The 26,504-nt window shown below is 40.4% G+C and overlaps 1 protein-coding gene across 2 annotated transcripts in view; it reads left to right on the top strand.

Moving 5' to 3' along the window:
* Nucleotides 1-1,128: 1,128 nt before the first annotated feature.
* Nucleotides 1,129-26,504, top strand: part of LOC127657362 (disintegrin and metalloproteinase domain-containing protein 12-like) — a 173,451-nt gene continuing 148,075 nt past the window's right edge. For both annotated transcript variants that reach the window (XM_052146113.1, XM_052146111.1), the window contains exon 1: nt 1,129-1,506. In XM_052146113.1, coding sequence (XP_052002073.1) covers nt 1,395-1,506 — 112 coding nt within the window. In that variant the 5' untranslated portion in view covers nt 1,129-1,394. The remainder of the gene's footprint in view (nt 1,507-26,504) is intronic.

Below are 26,504 nucleotides of genomic sequence, written 5' to 3'. Positions count from 1 at the left end.
AAGGGATTGCAGTGCCACACTGCAAAAGTGGCAACCTGCAATTGGTACCTTAAGGAGTTATTTCTATATAACCCTGAGATATGTTAGTAAAATGAAATCATTTGATTTTATGTTGTTATTGTACAAAAGACAAAATATATTATTAAAATGTTATCTACAAATATATAGTGTATATTTTCTTATCATCTTATTTTCAATATTAGTGTTTGCATATAAACCTGAAGAGAAAATATTCAATTAAATTCAAATGTATTTGATGTTTTCACAATAAATATTTTTCCAAAGCAGCTTTATTGAGAATATGGCCTTAAAACAAATGTTTTTTTGTTTTTTTTTATCGCAAACCAATCTTAAAAACTTGAAATACTATGGCAGTCAAAAGAATAAAAACATCATGATTAATCTCATGATTTTCAACAAGTCATTAGAAAGCAGAATGAAACAGTAGTAAAGTTAAATGAATTAGTGTCATAATTTTGTTCTTTATTTTTATTAAATTTGTACACATTTAGTTATCTATTTATTTTCCACGGGTTCCTTCACTCAGGTTTTAACTGCTTTACCATATGCATTATTATCATTACCCATTTTTATGATGTAGGCCTACCTTCCTTTCTCTTTCAGGACAAACTTACAATGCATTACAATACAATCCTGTTAAATGTTTTTATTATAAACCAAATTAACTATTTAGGAAGTTAAACATACAGCAACAACTATTGCATTATTAAGCCATGAATAGTTATGCAAAGTGCAAAGTGCAAAAAAATAAAAAAATAAAAAGACATTGACCTGAAAGACTCCACTATCATTACTATATATTTTTAGAAATGTTATGCATAGGAATGTAATGGTTTACACACAAAACAAGTCTAATAATTATACTTATAACTATTATAAAGTATGGTTATAATTTTGAGTCAGTAAATAATAATTGTATTTATTTTACATTATGATTTCCAGTTTAGGCTAGCTATGTTAATTGGGTTGTACTGATTCAGCATCTGAAGTAATTTTATGGCTTTAGGACCCTGCAGAGCAGCGCATTAAACATGTGGAGATTCAAGCAGCGCGTTTCTTCCAAAGAAACACAACATTTTACCAAAGCACCAGACCAAACCACGTCTGTTCATGTCTGCTCGTTTGCTCTTTTACCTTGTGCATTTGTGGCATAAGACAGTCTCAGCATTGTAGTTCACAAGATTTGAGCACTATCGCCATTGAAAAGTTTATTTGACAGCTCTGTCGCGAGTCTTTAGACCAACCTCCCCTCTCACCCCTGTGGATTTAATCGTATCGCAGGAAGTCCCTCACGTCCTCTCATCCTGCGCTGTGTATGTGTGTGTTTCTGTGTCGATATATTATGAAGATCTCATCATAAGCAGCCGGGCATCATGAGCATCTACCGGCGCATGGAGAACTGGTGCCTCTTACGCGGACTTGGCATTTTTGCGCTCTTGATAGTGGGACTGACCGCTGATAGCTCGCCTCATCACTCACACGACGGTAAGAGGCACACTTTACATTACTGTCTGTTACTCTTACTATTATACAGGACAGCACCAAGTATGACTTCTGAAGTACATTTACATTGTAATTACCCTTTTCTTTTGTTATTACATAGTAATTCATTACAATATAGTGTTCTAGGTGCAACATGAACACTGTAGGCTACATAATGTACTTAATTATCTAATTCAATATTAGAATAAAAAAAAAGACTAAATAGACTATAGTCTATTTAAAATTATGGCAGAATTTGAAAGCTATTTAAATATATGTCCCAGGCTTTAAGTCAGAATGTTTGAATATAATTTATGCTATATATCTTGAACATAAGACGATGAGTGTTGCTGAATGAGATAAAGAGTTGATTGTGTGTGTGTGTGTGTGTGTGTGCACATTTAGGTCTGTAGTGGCTATTCATAAAATAAGAGTGTTATAGTCTTGTGTAGATAAACTGATGAGTTGTCCTGTTTACTGCTGATCTCCAGAACTACTACAACTAACACATGGTGGTCTGTACAAATAGTAAGAAATTATCTTCTTTCGCTTCATGAAGTATGAAGAAAATGTTCTTCATGTGAGCAGGGCTATCAGTTTTGAAAGACTGAAAACCAATTGCATGTATAATACTTACTATTGAGGATAAATTAATTGCACAAATGTGCATGCTTTCCACTGTATCCTGTATATTTCCAAAATGATTAACTGGTCTAAAAGCTTTACAGTGATTTGGGAACTTCAGTAGTGAAAGACTGCTCTACTTTGGGCTTTGGAGGTTGATTCAGTTGTATTAATTTTGCATTGAATGAACCTGCAAAAGAGCATGGCAATATTCCATGTAGTTTTATTAGCAGTCTGTCAGTGGAATTAGGTTAAAAATAAGCTTGATGTCGGCTTGTGTTGTATTCAGTTCTGTATTCAGTTTTAAGACTTTCAGTGGTATATATATATATATATATATATATATATATATATATACACAGTGACTGACCTAATAATTAACACACACACACACACACACACACACACACACACACACACACACACACGTTGTGTTTCCATGTTTTATGGGGACTTTCCATAGACATAATTTCTATACTCTACAATCTATGTATTCTATCCCCTAACCCAAACCCTACCCCTAAACCTAACCATCACTGAAAACTTTCTGCATTTTTAAATTTTCAAAAAACATAATTTAGTATGATTTATAAGCTGTTTTCCTCATGGGGACCGACAAAATGTCCCCACAAGGTCAAAAATTTCAGGTTTACTATCCTTATGGGGACATTTGGTTCCCACAAAGTGATAAATACACACGCTCTCTCTCTCTCTCTCTCTCTCTCTCTCTCTGTCTCACACACACACACACACACACACAACATATATATATATATGTGTGTGTGTGTGTGTGTGTGTATACCTGGGCAGTGTGGTTATGACCAGCTCCGGTTTGACAGCAGAGGTCTCACTCTGAATCAGTCGAGCGGCATTATCTTTTCATCGGCTGTGTAACGCTGTGTAGAAGCTACCCGGTTTGTCACTCCGCACGAAGCTTCAGGTATTCTCGGCAATGGTCATTCCCTCCCTTCTCTATGCATGCGAAACGTGGACCCCCCTAATGGAACATCTTTGCCGGTTCGAAACATTTAGGCTGGTCTGCCTAAGATCCATCCTGGGTTTAACCAGACTGGATTGTGTGAGGAGCTTACAAATCCTTGAAAGATGTGGACAAAGTCCCATCAGTGAGCTCCTCCGGCAGGCAAGGTTGCGTTGGCTGGGTCATGTAGCCCGCATGCCCGGCCACCGCATGCCTAAACAGCTTTTGTTCGGCCGGATAGAGGGGGCTAAGCGGGCGCGGCACGGGCTGGAGAAGAGATGGAGTGATGTGGTACAGGAGGATGTGGAGCTGAGTGGACTTGCCAATGACTGGTACCTGCGGTGTCAAGATCGGCCTCTTTGGAGGAGACTTGTGAAGGACGCTACTGGCCAGTTGGAGGCAGTCACCTTCCAACAACAACGGAGGGCAGAGGAGCGACACTCACAACAACAACCAGAGCGCCGGGTGGCTAAAGCACAGCAAGTTGGCACAGTAGGGGAAACAGGTGGTGCATCAGCCAGTCATCTCAGTTAGTCGACCCGTGTCACCTGCTGGATCTGTCCCGTGACCGCCTGCCAGCAGGCGTTTGACACATGAACATAGCCTGGCACAAGCGTTGTGGTGACGTCACCACCACTTAGTGGTGAATGGCGGTTGTTGTTATTGTTGTGTGTGTGTGTGTTAATTATTAGGTCAGTTAAGTGTAACATGTTCTCTTTTACCTGTCATTTTCACTATTCAAAATGAATGATTTGTGACATAATGATTTTTATACTGTATGAACTATAGGTTATATCCCCTAAACCTAACCCTCACAAAAAACTGTCTGCATTTTTAAATAAAAAAAAAAAACATAGTTTAGTTTGTTTTTAAGCGATTTGAATTATGGGGACACTAGAAATGTCCTCATAAACCACATTTATATCACAATACCCTTGTAATTCCTCTGAAACCACCCAAACCTGCCCACACACACACACGATGGTGATGGAAGTGTGGTTGGTGAGTGTTCAGCAAGATAGTAATTATAGCAAAGGCAGGATGATAATATGTCTTAGAGCTTTGATTGCAGGGGAATCTTCAAACTCACAGCATGATCACAGCTAATGAAACAGAATGACAAAATGAATCCCTCAAAAATCCTCTAATCTGTCTCTCTTGTGATTGGAATATTGCATGGCCATCATCCTCTTTCATTTCCTTGGATGTGTGTCACTCATTGTGACTTGAAATCACTTGATTCACACCGTCTATGTGTGTATCGGGGTAGTTGACCTACAATATCAACACTGTAACATGTTATAATTTATCTAAATTATATTATATGACTAGATGAATATTGTATATACGTATACTGTATATATATATATATATATATATATATCATATTATACAGTATATTAATATAACAGTATAAAAATAATAATTTTATTTTAAACCGAAATGTCATATCTTAAATTAGAAGACCGGCTGCTAATCAGTTCAGGGTTGCAGGGTTGGCGGTTCGATTCCCGGCCCACACGACTCCACATGCTGAAGTGTCCTTGGGCAAGACACTGATCCCCATGTTGCTCCCAATGGTAGGCTAGCGCCTTGCATGGCAGCTCTGGTGTCATTGGTGTATGAGTGTGTGTGTGAATGGGTGATTGGGACACAGTCTAAAGCACTTTGGTAACCTCTAAGGTTTAATAAAGCGCTATATAAGTGCAGACCATTTACCATAAAGGAAAATTCTCGCATCATTTACTCACCGTTATGCGATGGGCCATCATGCCATGCCATATGCAGAGGCTATTTGCTCTAAGTGTAAAAAATGAAATAAATAAATAAATCACCTCCTTTGCCTTCTTCAACCTTCGTTAGATATTTGCACTCTAGTCCAAAAAGAGTCAGGTACTATCACACCCCTGATTATATAACTAACATAAAGTATAGGGGCATAACTACAGCATTTTAATGTTTCCCACAGACACCAGCCACTGCCCCTAAACCTAATACTATATTCCTTTACAAAAATGAATCATGGTTTTACTACTGTAAACATATATCGCCATAGTTTTTTGTAGTAAAATCATAGTAACCACAAAATCACACGTTACTATATTAAAACATATTACTGTAATAAATAACAGTTAGTTCCGGTCCTCGAATTTGATTGGACGAGAGACGTTCTATGACTACTGACGTTCTATGACTACTGATGGTCTCACACCATCATTGTTGTTTATATTTTTCTTACATGTTTGTGTGGTTGACATGTCAACTACCCAAGCATTTTGCATATGAAAGCAACAGACTCACTCACGTGGCCACTGGGGGGGGCCTATCTTGAAGCAACAGCAATTTATGTAAAGCTTTACTTTGACTTTACTTTTTATGCCAGACACCTGTGTATATGTGAGCATGTGAGTCTCAAATTTCCACTTGTTAGCACCTCATTCCCGGCACTGACGGGCTCCTGAAGTTAACAGAGCTGACATCGTTTCACAGTATAACACATGACAGAGGAAAAACCCAGAGCCATTAAAATGCAATTTGAGAAAGACCATTCATCCATGCTTAATATGTTTCTTGTGCTTTGAGACTTCTTATATGCATGTGTGTGTAGGGGTGGGGTTAAGTGGTTTACGAGGACTTTTTTTAGGCTACAAACTGGTAATTACAAGATTATGCTAAAAATGTGGTTTATGTTGGGGACTGCCTCACTGAAAACTGGTAATTAAGGATATTGACCGCTACAGAACTCTGGTAAGGGAGTTGGAGTCATCAGATAGGTCTTGGCCTTTTATTTGTGCAGTTTTAACCATATACACATATCAAATGTGTGTCTGAGGTAGTTTCTGAAATAAATAGGATAAATGTAAATGAATACAGTTAATCTGCATACTTCTATAAATTACAACCTCAATAACAACAACTTTTGTACAGTACAATGTGGTATAAAAGAACAAAGAAATATAAATAAGACATGAACATTATACTGTATCATTAATACAAAACTGTGGATTGTATTATTTTACAGAGAAATATTACACTTAAATTGACTAAATGTTGTAAACAGTAAAATATGAGCAGCCGCACTAGCGGTTATAATTCTCTTATTAAAAATGATAAAATAACACTCATACAGATCATTAATCATCAACAACATGGCAAAAACGAAGCAAGAATTAAACATGTTGTGATACATTCAAGCAATCTGAGTTATTAACCACATACATTCACAATTTTTACTTACTTTGTCACAAACTTTATCCTGCACCTAAAAGCGCTGCACGTGAATGGTAAACACATAAGCCTGATCACTCTGGTAACGTACCATAGTGATACGCAACTTACGCTAAGTCCGTACATGCTTTGAAACACCTACTACACAAGTTACGTAACAAGATATAGCATGTAAATTACCGACATTCCAAAATAAATCTAAACTGAAAATTTAAAGTATTCACAACAGTTTATGAGGACATTTCTAGTGTGCCCATAATTAAAATTGCTTAAAAAAAAAATACTAAATTATGTTTTATTGAAAATATAAGTTTTTTGTTAGGGTTAGGTTTAGGGGTAGGGTTAGGGGATATAATCTATAGTACATACAGTATAAAAATCCTTCCCCGTATGTCGCTCACTTCGACATTGTGTCGAAGAATAAAAGAATAGGGGTCTCGCGCATCTCTGAACTTGAGAAAAGACCAATGAGTAATTGGCAGACAGAATTTGCATTCACATTTTTTCTTCGGAGCCGATCGGTTGTGTGATCAGTGAGCTGCATTCACTTACTGTTCAGCTCATCTCTACAGAGAAATATGGAGGTATGCTGTTTGATCTATGGCGCATATCAGCGACTTTCTCCTTCTGCCTAGAGTTGCTGGCTGTAATCCTTGCCCTGCGGAGGTTTCTCCCACTGATTCGGGCAAGCATGTCTCGATCCGTTCAGACAGCAACACGACGGAAGTGTACATAAAACGCAAAGACGTCGTACGATCTCATCATATGTCACCCATATGTTACCCAGGTCGCTGCACACCACTCACATCCCTGGAAATCTCAACACTGCAGCAGACGCGTTGTTACGACAAGGTACGCTAAGCGGAGAGTGGAGGCTCCACCCCCAGGCGGTCCAGCTGATTTGGGATCGGGTCAGCAAAGCACAGATAGACCTGTTCGCTTCCCAAGAGACCTCCCATTGCCCGCTGTGGTACTCCCTAACAGAGGCTACCCTTCGGGACAGATGCGCTGGCACACAGCTTGCCCCAGGGGCTGCGCAAGTACGCATTCCCCCCAGTGAGCCTACTTGCACAGGTGCTGTGCAAGGTCAGGGAGGATGAGGAACAAGTCACTCTCGTTGCCCCCTACTGGCCAACACGGACTTGGTTCTCGGGTCTCACGCTCCTCGCAACAGCCACTCCCTGGTGAATTCCCCTGAGGAAGGACCTTCTTTCTCTTGGACGGGGCACATTCTGGCATCCGCACCCAGACCTCTGGAACCTCCACGTCTGGCCCCTGGACGGGATGCGGACGATCTAAGTGGCCTACTACCAGCTGTAGTAGACACGATCAATCAGAGCTCACTCTTCCAGTCAACTTTACGGCCTAAAATGGTGCTTGTTTGCGAATTGTTGTTCTTCCTGGTCCGAAGACCTGCAGAGGTGCGCAGTCGGGTCAGTGCTCTCATTTCTTCAGGAGAGGCTGGAGGGGAGGCTATCCCCCTCCACCTTGAAGGTGTATGTAGCCGCTATCGTGGTCCACCATGAAGCAGTGGACAGCAAGTCCTTGTTTAAGCACGATTTCATTATCAGGTTTCTTAGAGGGACCAGATGTTGAACCCTCCTCCGCCAAGCCTGTTCCCCTCCTGGGATCTCTCAGTGGTCCTCTCGGGCCTTCAGAGACCCCCCTTCGAGCTGCTAGAATCAGTCAAGCTCAAAGCCCTCTCCTTGAAGATGGCCCTCCTGATTGCGCTCACTTCCATCAAGAGGGTTGGGGACCTGCAAGCGCTCTCTGAACACCTGCCTGGCGTTCAGTCCGTTAGACACTCATGTCGTCCTAATTCCACGACCAGGCTATGTGCCCAAGGTTCCTGTGACCCCCTTCAGGGACCAAGTAGTGAACCTGCAAGTGCTTCCCCGGGAGGAGGCAGACCCAGCCTTTTTGTTGCTGTGTCTGGTGCATGATTTGCATACCTATGTGGACTGCATGCAGAGCTTAAATGTTCTGAGCAGCTATTTGTCTGCTTTGGTGAACAGCGGAAAGGGAACGTTGTCTCCAAACAGAGGCTTTCCCACTGGGTCATTGATGCCATCACACCCAGGCAGTGCCCACCCCCTTGTGGGTTCGAGCACACTCAACAAGAAGTGTGGCATCCTCGTAGGCACTGGCCAACGGCACCTCTCTAGCAGACATATGCAGAGCAGCAGGCTGGGCAATACCCAATACCTTCATGAGATTTTACAATCTTAGGGTTGAGTCGGTCTCGTCCTGTGTTTTCTCAGATCCGAGCCGGTAGAACTCTGTAACGCAGAACAACTGACCGGTTGTACCGCTTGCACCTAGGGCCTTTCCCCTCCACTGAGGCAATCACATGCACTCTTATCCCAGGAGATCCCACTAGCTCGGCTCCCTGGATGACTCCTCCCTAGCCCTCTGGTCCGCAAATTCAGCGGAGGAATTCCCTGACCAGACCTACTACAGTTACTAAAACTACTCTGTACTGGAATAGGTGCTCCACAGGTCGTGCCCTTGTGTGGATGAATCCCCCTGTATGTATTTTCCATTGGGCAGTCCCCGCTGCCCCACCGTTCACTGTTTTTGTAGCAACTCCCCCCTCTCAGCAGGTTGGATCTACCACCGTGCCATTCCCACATGTGGCCTGAAAACCCATGTGATGTATTCGCCACTCTTTACCTCCCCCCAGCCTGGACAGGTGGTGCTCTCCGCATGGTCTTTTCCCCCTGAAAAAAATAGGAGCTGGAAAAGAATGCCTTCCCTGATGCATGTGATAGCGTTAAGACAGCCCCAGCTATGCAAGAAAAATAGAGAGAGAAAAGAAGTGGCTGACGTGGCCTACTCCCATACTTGGCACGCCGTTTTGTTCCCCCCTTCGGGGTGCCGGAAACCTAAAAAGTTTATGACGATTTTATGGGGCGTTAGGGAAGGGTACATGCAGTCTGAGGCAGCCTGTCACTTTGGGACACAACTGCCTGCCCACACCTGCTTCAGCAGCGCACGTACACGGTTCAGCGCATGGCGTGATTGAATAAGGATCCCTAGTGTCGCTTCTTCGACACAACGTTGAAGTGAGCGACAGACAGAGCACATCTTTTGTAACCTCCGTTCCCTGATGGAGGGTACAAGTTGTTGTGTCCTCCCGGCCATGACGCTGAACCGAGCCACTGTTATGGCCGAACCTCATTTTCGGCTCCTCAGTGCAAAACCTGAATGGACAGACGCATGATTTCCTCCCTTTGTACCCGTATGTCCGGGGGAGGGACATGCAAATTCTGTCTGCCAATTACTCATTGGCCTTTTCTCATGATCAAAGATGTGTGAGGCTCTCAAGAGAGACCCCTAGTGTTGCTTCTTCAACACAATGTCTCGTTACCTCCATCAGGGAATGGAGGTTACAACAGTAACCTAGGCATTATGTCTATGGAGAGTCCTCATATTAACAGCTGCACACATGTGTGTGTATGTTTGTATGGTATTTATCCATGGCTGAAATCCTTATAATCTGGTGGAGTGAGTGGAAATGCTGAATTGCTCCAATATTCCAACATTTTAATCATAATCCCAAATATTTGAATCCTTTAAGTCTCCTGATTTAAATGGCTACTAATCACTCAATGTTGGCCTGCATGACTAAACTAGTCTCAATTGCCAAAAAGCTCACAGCGAAGACCTTGCCTAAGTTGAGAGCAGCAGAAAGAGAAAAGAGGGGATTTAGAAGAGGTGAAATAATCTTGAATTAAATGGGAATTGCTATTGAAATCGATATTTCCTCTGCTGTATGTGTATGTTTGTCTTTCTTGTGGAAAAGAGATGGTAAGAGACTCTCCTCTGGAGTTTTTGGATAATATTGTGTGTGGAAGGGTGGGATGATTTGATCACAGAACTCTGAAATTGTTTTACCACACCTCTTGAGATGGATCATGTGTGTGTGTATCTGTTTTGAGGTTCAAGGTCTGTCCCAGCACTCACGCTGGTTACCTCACAATGGCCTTGCCTATGATCAATCCATTTAGCATGGGAGGGGTTTGACTTTACCTCCTGGAGAGTGACATACACAAAAACAAACACAAGCCAATTCATACATTAACTAACTTCCATTAATTATAGAGGTCGTGGCATGCCTTTTTATTACAATTCTGACATCTTCAGATGAACCTCTGTTGTTCTTGCCATTGATCCAGAGCTCATCTCCTTCTCCCTGAATACACACACATAAATACACAAACACAGTATTGGGGAGTAATGGAATACATGTAACAGGATTATGTATTGAAAATACAAAATATTAGTAAATGTATTCTGCTACAATTTAAATGGTTCGTAATCAGAATACAGTTACATCAAAAATTTACTTGTTTACTGAAGAGATTACTTTGCATTTTATTGTCATTTGCTCCATTTCATATTAAGTCTATTCAGTTGGAAAACATTTATCAATATAAATTATGCAATTCAAAGAGCATTTGAACAGCACTAACAAACGCTTTCTTAAGATGTGTTACATTCAAATGAGCTGACAGAGAATTAAGTTTGGAGCAACAAAAATAGAAATAAACCTGGTTACACTTTATTTTACAGTGTCCTTGTTACACATATCACATATACTACAAATGTTCACTTCTGTACATCTCTGTGACATGCGCTCAGGAGAGGAATGACATAAGCTTGTTGGTAAGATCACATGTCACGTGGAGCAGGAGTCAGGAAGCTCGTTATTGTTTACACTGTTTTTTTATTTTATATTGTTTTGAAATTGTTTTGGACTGTTTTTGTTTGTGAACGGCACTTGGTCTGTGCTCTGTGCAAGTTTCTATTGTAAACAATGACGTGCTTCCTGCCTCCTCCTCCACGTAACCTTACCAACGAGTTTACATCATCCCTCTCATGAGCGCACATCACAGAGATGAACGGAAGCGAACATTTGTAGTTAAAAAGTATATAAGTATTGTATTGTTTCTCAATATAATAAATCGTTTGCGTTCAGAATAACTTTATTGGTCAACTGGAGTCGTGTGGATTATTTTGATGCACCCTAAATATACATTTTGGACCGTCAAAAAAATGCGCCGTCGCGATCCTGCTGGATTTTTTCATCATTACAGCAGAAACAACTTAAAATACTCAATCATTTTGGGGCATACAGCTAAGTGTAAGACATCATCAGAGACTATAAAGGGTCTACTTTTATTTTTGTACACTCACAATAACAATACAACCTTGTGCTTTTGTAAAATTAAGAAAATAAAAAGGGTGCACTTTCAGCTGTCTCTGTGTTCACTAGCATATTTCTGAAATACGTCACAAAAATGAACTGAAACTCCATGGGCGCTATTCATAAGGTAATGTGCTGAGGGGATCAATGACTGTGCCTTAAAAAGCATCAAGTTCATTCACTTTTCTGCACGTTTGGACGATGGCACGGTACACAGGTGAGGAAACTCATGGATAGTGAAGAAGTATTAACATTTTCCTCAGAAAAAGAGTGGGACTCCGATGAACATTTGTATTTTGAAGAGAGAGAGAGACTTGATCCAGCCGAGGATACAATTTCGGATGAGTAAGTCATTTAGTTTTACTGACATATTAGTTGACATGCTATTTTTATAGACTGTTTCCAGACTTGCCAGCGAGGATTCAGAGTATTGAAATTTGAAATATGTCCTAATAGGCTAAAGCATGCATTTAAATTTTATGCTGTATGATTTAAATATGATATGTAATATGATATAAAAATAATATGAATAAAAAGATTATATTTTAACTAGTGTTTATGCTGCCTCATTATAATCATGGGTATAAATGTGTCAAATGTGATGTAAGTATGCCCATATTAGAAAATCAGCATATTATAATGATTTCTGAAGGATCATGTGACATTGAAGACTGCAGTAATAATGCTGAAAATTCTGCTTCGATCTCAAATTGCATTTTACAATATTTTCAAATAGAAAACTGTTCATTTAAATTGTAAAAATAGTTCACAATATCATACATTTTACTGTGTTTTGGGTCAAATAAATGCAGACTTGTTGAGCAGAAGAGAATACTTCTAAAACTTTTAAACGGTAGTGTAGGTCTAAATTTTCAGTAAAGTCTTTATGTAAAGAAAATGTATAGTTAGACTACTTTTAACTTAAAATTTGATTTTGATAATTAAGTCTCCTTACATGAATTCTCTCTCTGTCACATTCCTCATTCATAGGCCCAGGGGAGGGGTCTTTGTCTCCTCAAGTGTGAATCACATCAATATTCATGATAATTTATGCCTCCTTGCATATGACCTTTCTAACACTAAATTACAACATTTGAAAATGACTAAATTTTTTTGTATGAATGAGTAATCAGGATGGTTTTCATAAAATTCTGAAGCAAAAACTCTAGGCTACAAGATCCAGTTCTCAAAAGTCTTGTGGACAAATGTTTAGTATGTGTTATATGGCCTTATTTCAATTACTTACATTTTTTGTTTTTTCAAAAACCATGCATAAATGTTATTTTCTCAAAAATACAGACATGTACACACATTCCTCACATATTAGTGTAGCCCAGTTTGAGCTGAATACAGTGTTATAAGACTTTAGCTATTCAAATGCTTTTAAGCAATTGAAAAAAGCACAAATGTCAAAAAACCCTCAGACCCCAGAGGGTTAAACGAGGAGGCCTGAAATGAAATCCTAAAAGTCTTAAATTCTGTTTTGATACTGTAAGGATGAGTCATCTGAGTTGAGATCCATGTGCAGCTTTATTAATAATAACGAAAATGGGTAAACAGGCAAAGGTCAATCACCAGCAGTAGCAGTATCAAAGGATAATCAAAGGGGTGGTCACAATCACAGGCATCCCAACCTGCAAAAAGTCATTTCAGGGAGGTATCCCAGACCCCCTTATAAGATATAAAAGCATAATATATAATTTCTTTAGGCTATAGGCCTATGCAATTGTTGTTAATTATGTAGATTACTTTTAATATAAACTGCTTATACTATTTATGTAAACTGCTTTTATTTATATTCCATTGCAACTTTAAACAGGTCTAAGGAGTTTATTGTTTTCATGTAGCCTAGGTAACTAGCCGGCCTGAATAATATGCACATGAAATGAAACTTGTTTAACTCACCTCAACATGTCTTTTACAATCATTTAACCTGCCATGGGCAATGCTGAAGTCACTGTTACAAACTGTACAGTGTGCAAGACTGTCATTATGTTTCACTCTTATTAGACAGGGGTACACTTTTGTAGTCTGGCGTAAAATGTGTCTTATATTTTCGCTTTTTGGGGCACTCTCCCTCTGCCATGGCGCTCCTGTGTCTAGATACACTGAACTGATTAATTAGGTTCGGGAGAAGAGATAAAAGCCCGCCCACACTGACAATTGATTGGTTGACTTACCGAAACAGGCCAATCAGGATGCTCTCTGTCTTACATGCACTTCTTGATGCACACACGCACACACACACATGCAAGGTCTCTCGCTCTCTCCCTCTCTGCCGTGCGCGCTACACAGTTTGGAGCACAGTCTAACCGCTCTTGCTCGCTCGCTCTTGATTCCGGGAGATTTTAACTAATTTGCGGGCATCAGGGAGCCGCTATCAATACGCGGGAGACTCCCGGAACTTCCGGGAGACTTGGGATGTCTGCAAACAGGCAAAAGGTCAGGGCAGGTAGCAAACAATCAGAGTAGTATCCCAGGTAAACAGTAGTAAACCTAGGCAGGCAGCAGGGAATCACACAGGGGGGAAATCAGGCAGGTATAAAACACGGGCAGTTAATAACAACAGGGAATAATGCTCTGAAATGTATGCAGGGCAAAACAAGACTTCATAATGATAGTGAGAGAGAGAGTCTTATAAAGTTGAGTAGATGAGGAGCAGGTGCGCATGTAATCAGAACCAGGTACAGGGTTGTGGGAAATGTACAGGGTTGTGGGAATTCGTAACAGATAGTGAGTACATTATCAGTAAATTTTCATTTTTGGGTGAACTAATCCTTTAAATAAAATTGCTTGTTTTAGAAGCAGCTATTTAGGCTTTTTTTTTTTTTCAGATAATGTATTTTTAACATGTGTATTTTTTCTTAATGTATTGGCAGAATTTTTTTAATTCAAAACAAGTGAAAAAAATCTACCAGTGCTGAAGAAGTAATCCAAAGTATTTAGATTATGTAACTGACCTTGAGTAATCTAATGGAATATGTTACACATTACATTTTACAACAAGTATTCTGTAATCTGTAGTGGAATAAATGTTAAAAGTAACCCTCCCGACCCTGGTCTCACGTATACCAATGTAAGAGGTAGAAATGCCCAGTTATTTATTCCAGTACGGACAACAGGGATCAGTCTGTACAGTCAGGTGGTACGTGTTTGAACTCTTTTCACTCATTAGTCTTTTGCCATCTCTCTCTCTCTCTCTCTCTCTAACTGTGTGTTTGTTGTTTTTGGCAGTGCATGACATATTTTTTCTCATGGCGGTTGTTGACTCTTTGCATTTCTCATTGCTTTTTGCATCATACGTGTTTGACCTTTCACAGGTTGGAGAACCTCCCACAGTTCCTCTTCTCCCCAAAAAATACCTATCCCGGAGTAGGAGCTAATAGTCCCAGTCCCTCTAAAGTCCCTCTAAACAGCCAAGAGGTACTATAGTTCCTAATGTGCAAAAATGACTAAAAGTAGTAGTTCCAAAGCAAAAGTACCTAAAACAGACTTTAGTTCCTGCAGTGGGAAAGGACCTACTGTATAGTTATCATGAATGTTCTCCCTGCAATGTGCCCTTTGAATGCAACTCACCTTGCTGCTGAAATTTTAATCCCTGCCCCCAGTATCTAAAGCTGGAAATGGGCATGTGTCCTGTGAGCTTCAGTTTTCGGGTGAAATGTTCACAGAGTGGTGCCAACAGCGAGTTTTTAGTTATAAATGATGTAATACAGTTTCATTAACCTAACATCGAAACCTCAACCCTAAACCTAACCGTCTATGGAGTAACAAGTTATATAAAGCAAAAATACAACCTTTAGAATGTTTACCATTGTTTATGTGAACATGACTACTTTCTGATTTCTATGGACCAGAACCCGTGTCTTGGAGATTGCCGATTTTAGGGTGCATGAGCATTCGGAAGCAAGATGTCGATTTTCCATGTGATCATGTTGACTCACCATTATGCATATTGCATATTATGCACATTAGTGATACAGGTTTGTGACTAGTCACTGCAAATCCAGCCAGAATTAAGATAAGTCTTGGCTTTGGATGGACAAGAGAAGAATTTCAATCCCAAGAATTTCAGTCATCACAAGGTTTATGTTAAATTCAAAAAGGGGGGCCCTTTATTGATTGTTTTATCTATTTCTCAGAACCAAGTTTATTTGACTATTAATACATTTCCAATAGATTATTCTTTTTTTTAAATAGAAATTCTGAGTTTTAAGATTCATATGTAGTCTATATGCCCAGAATAAGTATTATACTTTAGAGAAAAAAGAGGGGCCCAGATGAATGGATGGATAGATGGAAGAAAAGTAGTAGTTCTTAACCAGAGGGCCAGTGTTTTAACAGACTAATACCATAACATGCCACTCATAGTTAGCCTCTGTCATAGAAAACCATTAAAGCTGTCTATCTTCCCCCCCCCTTCTCTTTTTATCTCTGTCAGAGAGTCTCATCTGCAACAGCTACACATCAATACCAATGAGAGAATGACATCCACACACACACACACACACACACACACACACACACACAGAGAGAGAGAGTATTATAGCGAGGTCATGAAGTCTATAGATTCTCTCAGTCAGTAATCTCTCTTCATTCACACCATCACACCTGCATTAGCCACTACTAACACACACTCTTTGTACCAGACACATGTGCACACACACATCCTCCATCACACTCACACACTCTTAATCTCCAGTTCTCTCGTCTCACTATCACACTTTCCTCTTTCAATCTCTTTCTCGCCTCTTGTCCAACTTCATCAGCTGACTCTCAGAATGCTGACAGTGCTTTTCCAGCATGTTAGGGGAAAACTAATGCATTCAACTCAACCACTCAGAAACACAAAGACACTGAAAGTAAGAAACGTATTATTAACTTATATATATCTTCCTGGTGGTGAAGGAAAGTCCTCATTACGCATTCTGAACTTAAGATACTTTGGAAATGACCTGTGCCTTGAACTTGCAAGAACTGGAAGTGTCTGTGGCAAATTCACTGAACAGTTGTGCAACTTTTGTGCACTGAAAAATCATATTTTATGTCTTATTTTTAAAGGAATAGTTCACCCCCCAAAAATAGTTTTTTGTCCTTTTATGCAATCACACTCCCTTTCTATGTAAATTAGGTACATTTAAAAGAGCATCTTATTCAAAATAATTAGCGCTATTTGCCTGCCGCAATTAACATTTCGCTATTATTGCCCATGTAAAGGGGTTATGACATATTCATTTTTATTATTTATTAATTATCTTCTCTGAGGTCCACTTATATTATTAGTATAGTTTTGTTTCTCCAAAACAGTCATAATTTATTCATATATAATAATATTCCACCCTGTCTCTGGCCCTCTGTCTGAAATGCTCGGTTTTAAGCTCTCTAGCCCTTTAAGATATCAATGTAAACAGACACTGATATGATTGACTAAAGTCATGCAGCCCTTCCAATACAGCTATATTTGAAATGCAATCCGTAGAAAATTAACAAACACCACAAGACCACAACATTTATAAAACAACATTTCTGTATTAACATATAACCCACATCCAACACATTTCATATGTGGTCCAATAGTGTTTTAACTGCCCCATCCTTCAATAACAGTTTCTTGGCAAAGCTTAAATCATATTGCGACTGGTTCACAAGCAATCCACACTGAAATGAGCCGAAAACACATACAATCCATGCTGAACTGTTCTGAATACACAAACGTAATACAATCCACAGTGATGTTGGGTGCTTCAGCCAGCTTCAACAGGCCAAAGTAGAGATGCTGGTCTTCACGTTACACATATTCCATGTTTGTTTACGCACAGAAAGGTATGTGTTTCTCGCAGTCAGTGGCAGAAGCAGAATGAGACGTGTTTTTAAAAGTTGTGCTTGTACCGCTCTTAAAATGCGGCGCACATCACCAGAAATACATCAAAACAAAAATCAAAGACTAATTCATGTTTACAATAGCAAGACAGTGCAGCTGAATGAAACACAAAGGGGATCTCCATTAGTGCTGGTCGGCTGATATTATTCACCGATATGTCGGTATCGGTGTATATTTTACCGATATGCGCAGATATGAAAACTTTTTTCAGAACATATAATTCAGAAAACAATGCTTTAGAATTGGTGTCAATACATAGTTTGTCCAGCAGACTCCATAATTTGCAAAGCTGACTCTGAACTGATGGTGGCTCTGCAGACTGGGCGGAGATAAGCGGTGTCTTCGTGGTAAGTTGCTAACTAGTTTGTGAAATACATACTGGAGAGGTAATAAACATAATTTTCCCTTTTCAATATAACTAATATAACGTTAATCCTGTCCCTGACAACCATGTCACTCATGTCTGTTTGCTGTTAGCCAGCTATAGTTTGTCAGTGCATTCGGTAAGCATCAGAGCATCGTTTTGCAGCTCATCAGACAACGGTGTGGTGGTGGATTGTGTCTGGCGAGTGTTGATTTCACACTACACTGTTACCTAGTTGGTGAGACGCAATGCTGGTCCATCTTTTACTCTCCGTGATAATGAGCTTATAGCTAACTAGCTAGCCATGTAGCTACTTTCATTGTTTGTCAGCTAATTGGAAGCTAATGTGTAAACATGTTTTTGAGTTCTGAAACTTACATTATGTTTTTTTAGTACAATGATCTCGTATATTTCAAAAGATCAAGGAATATTTTATTCTTCATGTCATGACCCCTGTAAAGCATGCATAAAACAACATTTGTGTACATTTTCTAGTAATCATGGCAGCGGTAATTCATCAAATGATGGAAAAGGACATTAAAACTGGGAATATATCCAGACACACAGTTGATAAAGGTTTCTGTATCACAGTGTATATAAAAATTTCTGCATAATTCCTTTAGTAAATCATCCACCAAAGCAGTGCAGGGAGTGCGTGCAAATAAACAGAGCTTTTACTGCTGCAATTTATTCTTAGTGAATTCCCCTGTCTATGTGCAAAAACATGGATGTGAAATCTGAGTCTTTAATTACAAAATAATCTGACGAAACTGCTGTGGCACATGTGAGAATAATCATACATGTCAATTTCCAAGAATTTCAAGGAAAGCTATTTTTAGACGTAAATCATAGATGCCCCTCACATTGTACTAATTCACACCATTACAAACACATGCAGTGGTTCCCATACATGTAGTTGAATGTCTCACATAAAAGCAGCTATACTTGGACTTTTCCCTTGTGGTCTATTTAAAAAAAAAAAAAGAATTCCTTGTATTAAAAAAAAGAGAATGAATCTGAAGATGTTAGACAAATTATTATTTGAGCAGCAGCTTCAAATTACTTTTCCACACAACTTTCCACAAACATATTTATGACGTTATATCTTTTTTATCAGTATTATTATTATCCTACAAACCTTTTGCTTTATCTCCTCTCTCTGGCCGCAGACTGACCCAACAAAACATCTATAAAGCACTCAAGCTTCATTAGATTGTGAACTGATAAATTATCTGGCCTGCAGCTATCAGTGCAAAATTTAGTTTGCTTTAATGGAACTTCATTATTTTCAATAAAACACACCCGTATGCACATGTGCATATGCACACACACACATTATCAGGGGTTTTCAAGTTGACACTGCACTAATAAATCTGGTGAAGCCATCAGCCCTTGATTCAAACAGCTTGATCGTGACATGGATGTGAAGGGAAAGTTATCTTGCTTTTCCCTTAAGAAGCATCACGTCATAGTCTGAGACCTTTATCCGTATATGTTATGGAATGGCTGGTGTGTGAATGCTGGTGACAATGAAATGCATTTGAGCTCTGATAGTTTTGCTGATATGAGAATATGAATGCGTTGCAGTATGGTGATAGATATGTCACTTTCAGGTGGATGAGTGTGGTATAAGTCATGCTTACATTTTCTCAATTATTACCTCTCATGTCGTGGTGCTTACCAATCGGGCCTGGAACATATCACCAGTACTAATCTTGCTGGGGATTTCTACACTAACTAAAAAAAATATAACATGAAAATACCTTGTTCCCCATCTGTCGCTCACTTCAACATTGTGTCGAGTGAAGCGACACTAGGGGACTTTCTTGAAGACCTCGGCTACCTCTGAACTTGAGAAAAGGCCAATGAGAATTTGGCAGAAAGAATTTACATATCCCTCCCCCAGACATACGGGTATAAAGGGAGGGAAGGATGGATCTGTTCATTCAGATTTCTGAGATCACTTAGTGTTCCACTCACATCTGCAGAGCGTATGTTGTTGGATCTATGGCCCATATCAGCGGCTTTCTTTTTCTCTGCACGGCTTTGCCCCTGGGCGCTTCGACAGCACTGCTAAAAAATTATATTTATAAAAGAGTTTATTTCTCTAAAAGAGCAATACACAGCTGGTGTTGAACGTCCATTTCAGGACGTGTAGTTCCTGGATGCGGTCGATTTCTCTCCACTCTTGATGGTCATAGACGCTGCCTCGTGTGTCTGGGCCGCGATCACACCGAGGTGCCGTTTGTGGATGGTTCATGTTCTCACTGCGAGAACTTAACCATGGCAATGTTGAGGTCGCGACTTTTTGGAGCGATTTGGGATGCAGCGGGCTCTGTTTCACCAGTTAGATCCCCACGAACCACCCGCCCCACGGCACGCTCATTGACTTTCGCCCAAGCTGGATGATGAATTCGTCGCTGCATCGGAGAGCGTTCTGACTTGGAAGGCTGGACTGGACTGGTCGGCATGCCCAGTGTGAGGCTGATGCCCAGATGGCCGACATGCTTGCCCAGGCCACCATCAGCGTGGGGTTGGACTGGAAACCTCCGTCCTCCCCGCAGCCTTGCCAGCTAGATGATTGGTTTATCGGGTCCAGGCAGCGCTCACAGCCACAACCCCCCACCTCGGTCCCTTTATTCCCCGAGGTGCATAATGAGTTGACGAGGTCGTGGAGGGCACATTTCACTGCCCACAACAGACCTCATGCCATGGCCCTCCTGCAGGTTCACCAGGCCAAGGCACTCAAAGATCTACACTTGGGTAATCCTGACCCTGACATGTTGCAGGAACTGTGCTCTGCGACTGACCTCGCACTCCGAGGTCCAGGAACATCCCTTATGGCTGAACCTAGTCGAGATGCAGGAGGTAGACAAAGCTCTCTTTCTCAATGCCCCCGTCTCCCAGCTCGGTCTATTCGGTGAAACCGTCAAAGACTTTGCCCAACAGTTCTCGGCGGTGAAGAAACAGACGGCCATTTCACACATCATGCCCCCCCGCCGTTCCAGCGCAGGCCGTGCTCTGTCTGCTCTCCGAGGGGGTCCTACTGCGGCTTCCAAATGACAGACAGCTCCGCCTGTGCACCCCTCCTGGGACATTCCCCAATGCATGTGATAGCATTAAGATGGCCCCAGCCACTTTAACTCTATGCGAGAAACATAGAGAAAGAAAAGGCGCTGCTGGTGCAGCCTGCTCCCATGCTTGGCATGTTGCTTTGTTCCCCTTCCTTCGGGATGCCGGGAACCTAAAAAGCTTATTTACATTTATTCATTTGGCATAAGCTTTTATCCAAAGCGACTTTAAAAGCCGACCACAGGCTTCTGGTGGGAACGTAGCTCTGCAGAAATTATTTTAGGTATGCTGGAGCAGACCCAGTGACTGATATGAATGCCATCATCAGAGCCTTGAATTTGATATGCGTATCAACCGGCAGCCAATGAAGAGAGACAAAGAGTGGTGTAACATGCGCTGTCTTTGGTTTATTAAAGACTAGACGTGCTGCTGCATTCTGTATCATTTGCAGGGGCCTAAATGTGCATGTAGGGAGGACTGCAATGAGAGCATTACAGTAGTCCAGTCTAGTTATGACAAGTGACTGAAAAAGAAGTTGTGTGGCATGTTCAAAGAGGAAGGGTCTTATTTTCCTGATATTCTAGAGTGTAAATCTACTGTATTGTATATCCGTTGAGTAGTAGTTTAAAAGGCTTGACCAGGGGTCGACAACCATAGGCACATTGCATTGGGTTTGGCACGTGGGCAATAGCAAGAGAATGGACAGATCATAAAGGTTTGCGTTGTTCAGTCTGCCCGGGTAATCTATATACTGTACCAAGGGCAAAAGACAGAGATTTTTTATTTATATCTAACGGTGTCACATTAAGCATTATTACTTTAAAAGACGTAAACTTATATCCTGTCCTCTGAGTAACACCAAAAATTTCACTTCACTGTAAATTGTAGCAACACCTCCTCCTCGACACTACAGATGAGGCTCATGTTTATAACAATAACCCAGAGGAGTAGATTCATTTAAATTAATATATTCATCCAGTTTAGGCCAGATCAAACAGAGTGCATCCAAACTATGATCTCTAATAATTTCATTTATAGTGATTTGGTTGAAAGAGGTCTAATGTTTAGTAGCTCTACCTTTATATGATGTTTATCTTAATATTTTTTTTTTCAAGTTTGACCATAATACATTTTTTCTGAATGATTTAGTAAAGGGTTTATGTTTGGTAGTTCAGGGAACAGACACATTCTGTCTATGAAATTTAGGTGATACAGTTTCTATGTTGTGGTGAAGGGGGCTTGGCTGAGTGAAGTCTTTAGAGAGCGAGGCCGGGAGAGGAAGAGCGGTAAGTATTGACACCTGTGGGGAATTATTTCTAACAGCTGTTTTGTGTAGTAGTGAAAGATGGAAAGGGATAAAGGGCTGTCCAGACCGCTGGAGGGGAGAGAGAGAGAGAGATGAATGCAGCAGAGTTATGTGTGTGCATTTACTTTGTGCTGAAAGGCAAACAGTTTGGTGTTATGCTGAAAAGTGTATTAATTATAAGTCTTAGGTTGGACATTTACCCGGCCCTTGCTTCCTTGAGAAGATCTATCACATATGTATTGCAGTTTATGTGAACTGTGTGATGTCTCAAGGCAGCTAGCTGACTTTGGATTAACCAGTTTGTCTGCTTCCTAACCTGGGCCCCAGTAAGTCAAATACTATCACTATTAAGACTATGAGCCAAATTACTAGAGAGAAGAGTCCGTCTCTCTTTAGCAGGTCAGGTCTGCCCCAAAAACTCTTCCAATTCTCCATAAATCCTATGCTATTCTCCGGACACCACTCAGACATCCAGCCATTCAGTGACACTAATCTACTATAAACCTTGTCACCAAGATGAGCAGGTAGGGGACCAGAGCATATTGCAGTGTCTGACATTGTTTTTGAAAGTTCACAGACCTCTTTAATATTATCTTTAGTGATCTCCGACTAGCAGAGCTTGACATCGTAAGTGCCAACATGAATAACTATATTAGAAACTCTATGCTTAGCATTAGCTAGCACATTTGATCTGATATCAGATGCCCAAGCCTCTAAAATGCATTTAAAAATAGTGGCTGGAGTCTCTATTTCCACATTCCTTAAAATAGATTCACCTATTACTATGGCTCCTTCAACATGATTCTCAGTGGGTCCATCACTGATTGGGGAGAATCGATTGGAAACCCTAACATGAACGGGAGAGTGGTGTCTCTTTGCTGAGATAGTATGCCAAAGAGACATCACCAAAATACCCTGCTGCGGGGCCTCTACTGCCGGAACCAAAGTATGTGTTATCCACGCATCTTATGATGCAGCTTGCTGAGTGCATTTCTGCAGAGACATAGCACGCTTGGAGGCTTCACGCTATTCACTGAGGCATCCACGCACAACTCACCAAATGCCCCACCGAGAGTGAACCACATTATAGCAACCACAAGGAGGTTACCCCATGTGACTCTACCCTCCCTAACAACTGGGCCAATTTGACTTGCATGGAGTCACTCAGCACGCCCTGGATTCGATTTCGCGACTCCAGGGGTGGTAGTCAGCATCTTTGCTCGCTGAGCTACCTAGGCCCCTACTCTGCAAATTTCATCGGACTTGCACTTGCCACACATTGTCATTTTTAACTGGAAATGTTGACTATATTGAGACATCATCAAATATACTGCATATCAGGGACATTTTTAACTAGTATGATGGATAAAAATAGAACATGATGGACATTTTATAATTCAGTCTGTCAGATATTTGTAAAGCTAGCTCTGTATGTGACCTGTAAAACTGGTATTGTGTTTCAATGGCAAAAAAAGTCAGAAATTGCAATGAAGAACACAGATCAGGCCACGAGAGGGGAGAAACAAGCCCTGCCTCTCAATTCACATTCTATCCACATCAAATGTTATGTGACAGGCACAAAACATCAGCCAAATTTCAAGGAAGTACACCTGGCACAGCAGGAGGACTTCAAAGTGTGAAATATAGTGTTATGATAAATAGAGGACCCAGATGCGGGTAACAGTTCAAATGGTATTTAATGGAATATAGAGTGGTTAAACACAGCAGACAATCCAAAAGTAAGAGTAATCCAAATGGCGATGATGATAAAGATGATGACGAAGCTTGGCAGGCAATGACTGCAGTGAGGTGGGATGATGAAGGCAAAGATGACCAAATGCAGAGGGTACTGAGAGAGATATATGACTGGAGCACAGGAAAACAGGTTAAGGTAAATCCAACTAAAACCAGAAAAGAACGTGAGCATGTTCATGAGAGAGATGAAGCACAACAGACAAGAACGACCTGACAAACACAACTCACACAAAGGGATGCTTATAAAGGGGGAAGGAGATAGTGTTCAGGTGTCACGTTAATCAGGCAGTGGCTGGTAATAGCATGTCTGGGAAGACACACAAAACAAACCAGGGCTGAATAATCCCATGACATATGGAGTATAAAAAATATTATTTTTAAATTTTTTTATGGCATCTGATAATTTTTGTAATTATTTAATGTTGTTGTATTTTTATTGTGTGTCTATTATTAAATGAATTAAATACATTTAATGAATAGTACTCCCCATGTACACAATGTCCTCTTTTTGGACATCTACAATATGGTCACCCTTTTTTATGTTATGTAACTTGTGCTTTGTGTGCACGATTTCGCCAACCCACTTAAATGCATGAAAATATAAAAAAATGCCCAGGGGTGTATCTACAGGGAGGGCAGGGTGAGCACGAAGGTCTACCAAAATGAACCATAAAAACGACTGTGGTCCCGACAGGCAATTAATTACCAAGCCCCCCCCAAGGAGGGGGCCTGACAAGTTATTTGCACTGGGGCCTATATGAGCCTAGTTACACCACTGGCCATGCCCACAGACTCTGCTTGTATGGTGAATTGTATAGAACTGTGTTTAAAACGGATGGCTTCTTAAATAGGGCCTGAAATATATATTTGATTTGACATTATTCTACATAGAGACAATAAAGAGAATGCTCAGTGATACAAGAGACTGAAAATAGCACAGCTAAAAAACTGGTTTCCAGGGACAACTGTCAATTATACATTTTAGCGGTCATTATGCAAAACTAGTTGACCGCAGAATGCTGCAATTGAAAAATCAGAATCAAGTATCCCAGAGAGCTTTGTAATAAATCAATATAACAAATATAAAAAAGTGCCTTAGCACTAAAATATTTTTATAAAAACAGATTGACGAGAATCTTTTTTTTTTTGTCTGCATATTAATCAGAATCAAAATCAGAACCAGAAAGAACTTAATTGCCAAGTATGCATACACATACAAGGAATTTGTCTTGGTGACAGAAACTTCAAGTGCACAAAAAATACAACAACAAGATAGATATACAATAAAAATAAAAAGTGAATAGAAAATTGAAGTATATATATAGAAATACACAATAAGACAAAAAAAATAAACAAATACAAATCTAGAGAATGTAATGGCAGAAGAGGTAGGATATGTTGATAAATATAAATTGATTAAGCTTCGTACTGCACATAATTATTGCACAATGGGGCAGTTTTAACTGTTCATGAGATGGATAGCCTGAGGGAAAAAAAAAGTTATTGTGCCTGACGGTTCTGGTTCTCAGTGCTTTGTTGCACTGGCCAGAAGGCAACATCTCAAAAAGGTAGTGGGCAGGGTGGGTGGGGTCCAGAGTGATTTTTCCAGCTCTTTTCCTCACTCTGGAAGTGTACAGTCCTTAAATGGAGGGCAGGGGGCAACCAATAATCCGCTCAGCATTCCGAACTGTCCTTTGTAGTCTTCTGATGTCTAATTTCGTAGCTGAACCAAACCAGACAGTTATTGAAGTGCGGAGGACAGATTCAGTGACTGCTGAGTAGAACTGCATCAGCAGTGTCTGTGGCAGGTTGAACTTCCTCAACTGGCGAAGGAAGTATAACCTCTGCTGGGCCTTTTTCACAATGGTGTCAAAGTGGGTCTCCCACTTCAGGTTCTGTGCGATGATAGTGCCCAAGAACTTAAATGAATCCACTGCTGCACAGTGCTGTTCAGAATGGTGAGTTGGTTAAATGTTGGGGTGTTCTTCTTAAAGTCCACTATCATCTCCACTGTTTTGAGCGTGTTCAACTCCACGTTGTTTTGACTGCACCAGAATTTGTGTTTGTTTAGATGTGTATGTTTGTATTTTAGTGTTTTGCAGTGAGGGAGAGAAAGCAAAAAGACAGGAAGGCTTTAGAGATTTGTTGTGCTGCCAATCCCCTGCTTTCTGACGCTCTTAAAGTTACATTTCTCAACATTGCTGTATTGTGTGCCTCTCTATTACACCCTCCTCTCTCTTTCTATGTGTGTCCCCCTCATTCATAATGGATGCTGTAGTGTTGAGGTTTAGCTGAGGATGGAACACGTTGGCCCTGTGGGGGCACAATGCTTTCACTGAGGAGGGAGAGAGAAGCCTTTTGATTTAGACTGAAGTAATGATGAAACTACATTCATGAAACATGCACACAAATCAAGATGAGTTAATCATTAGTCTTGTGAGACAAATAATTAAATGTACAGTGGGGTCCAAAGAGACAACTAAAATAATCTGTGTTTTTACATAAAATGAAGAGGAAAATACTACTATTTCTTTGTCACTACTCAAATGAAAGCAAATTTGTGACCTTAGAACAAAAGGTCAG

Source organism: Xyrauchen texanus, chromosome 16 (assembly GCF_025860055.1).
Source record: "Xyrauchen texanus isolate HMW12.3.18 chromosome 16, RBS_HiC_50CHRs, whole genome shotgun sequence".
NCBI classification, from domain to species: domain Eukaryota; kingdom Metazoa; phylum Chordata; class Actinopteri; order Cypriniformes; family Catostomidae; genus Xyrauchen; species Xyrauchen texanus.
This window is presented reverse-complemented; position numbering and strand designations above follow the sequence as displayed.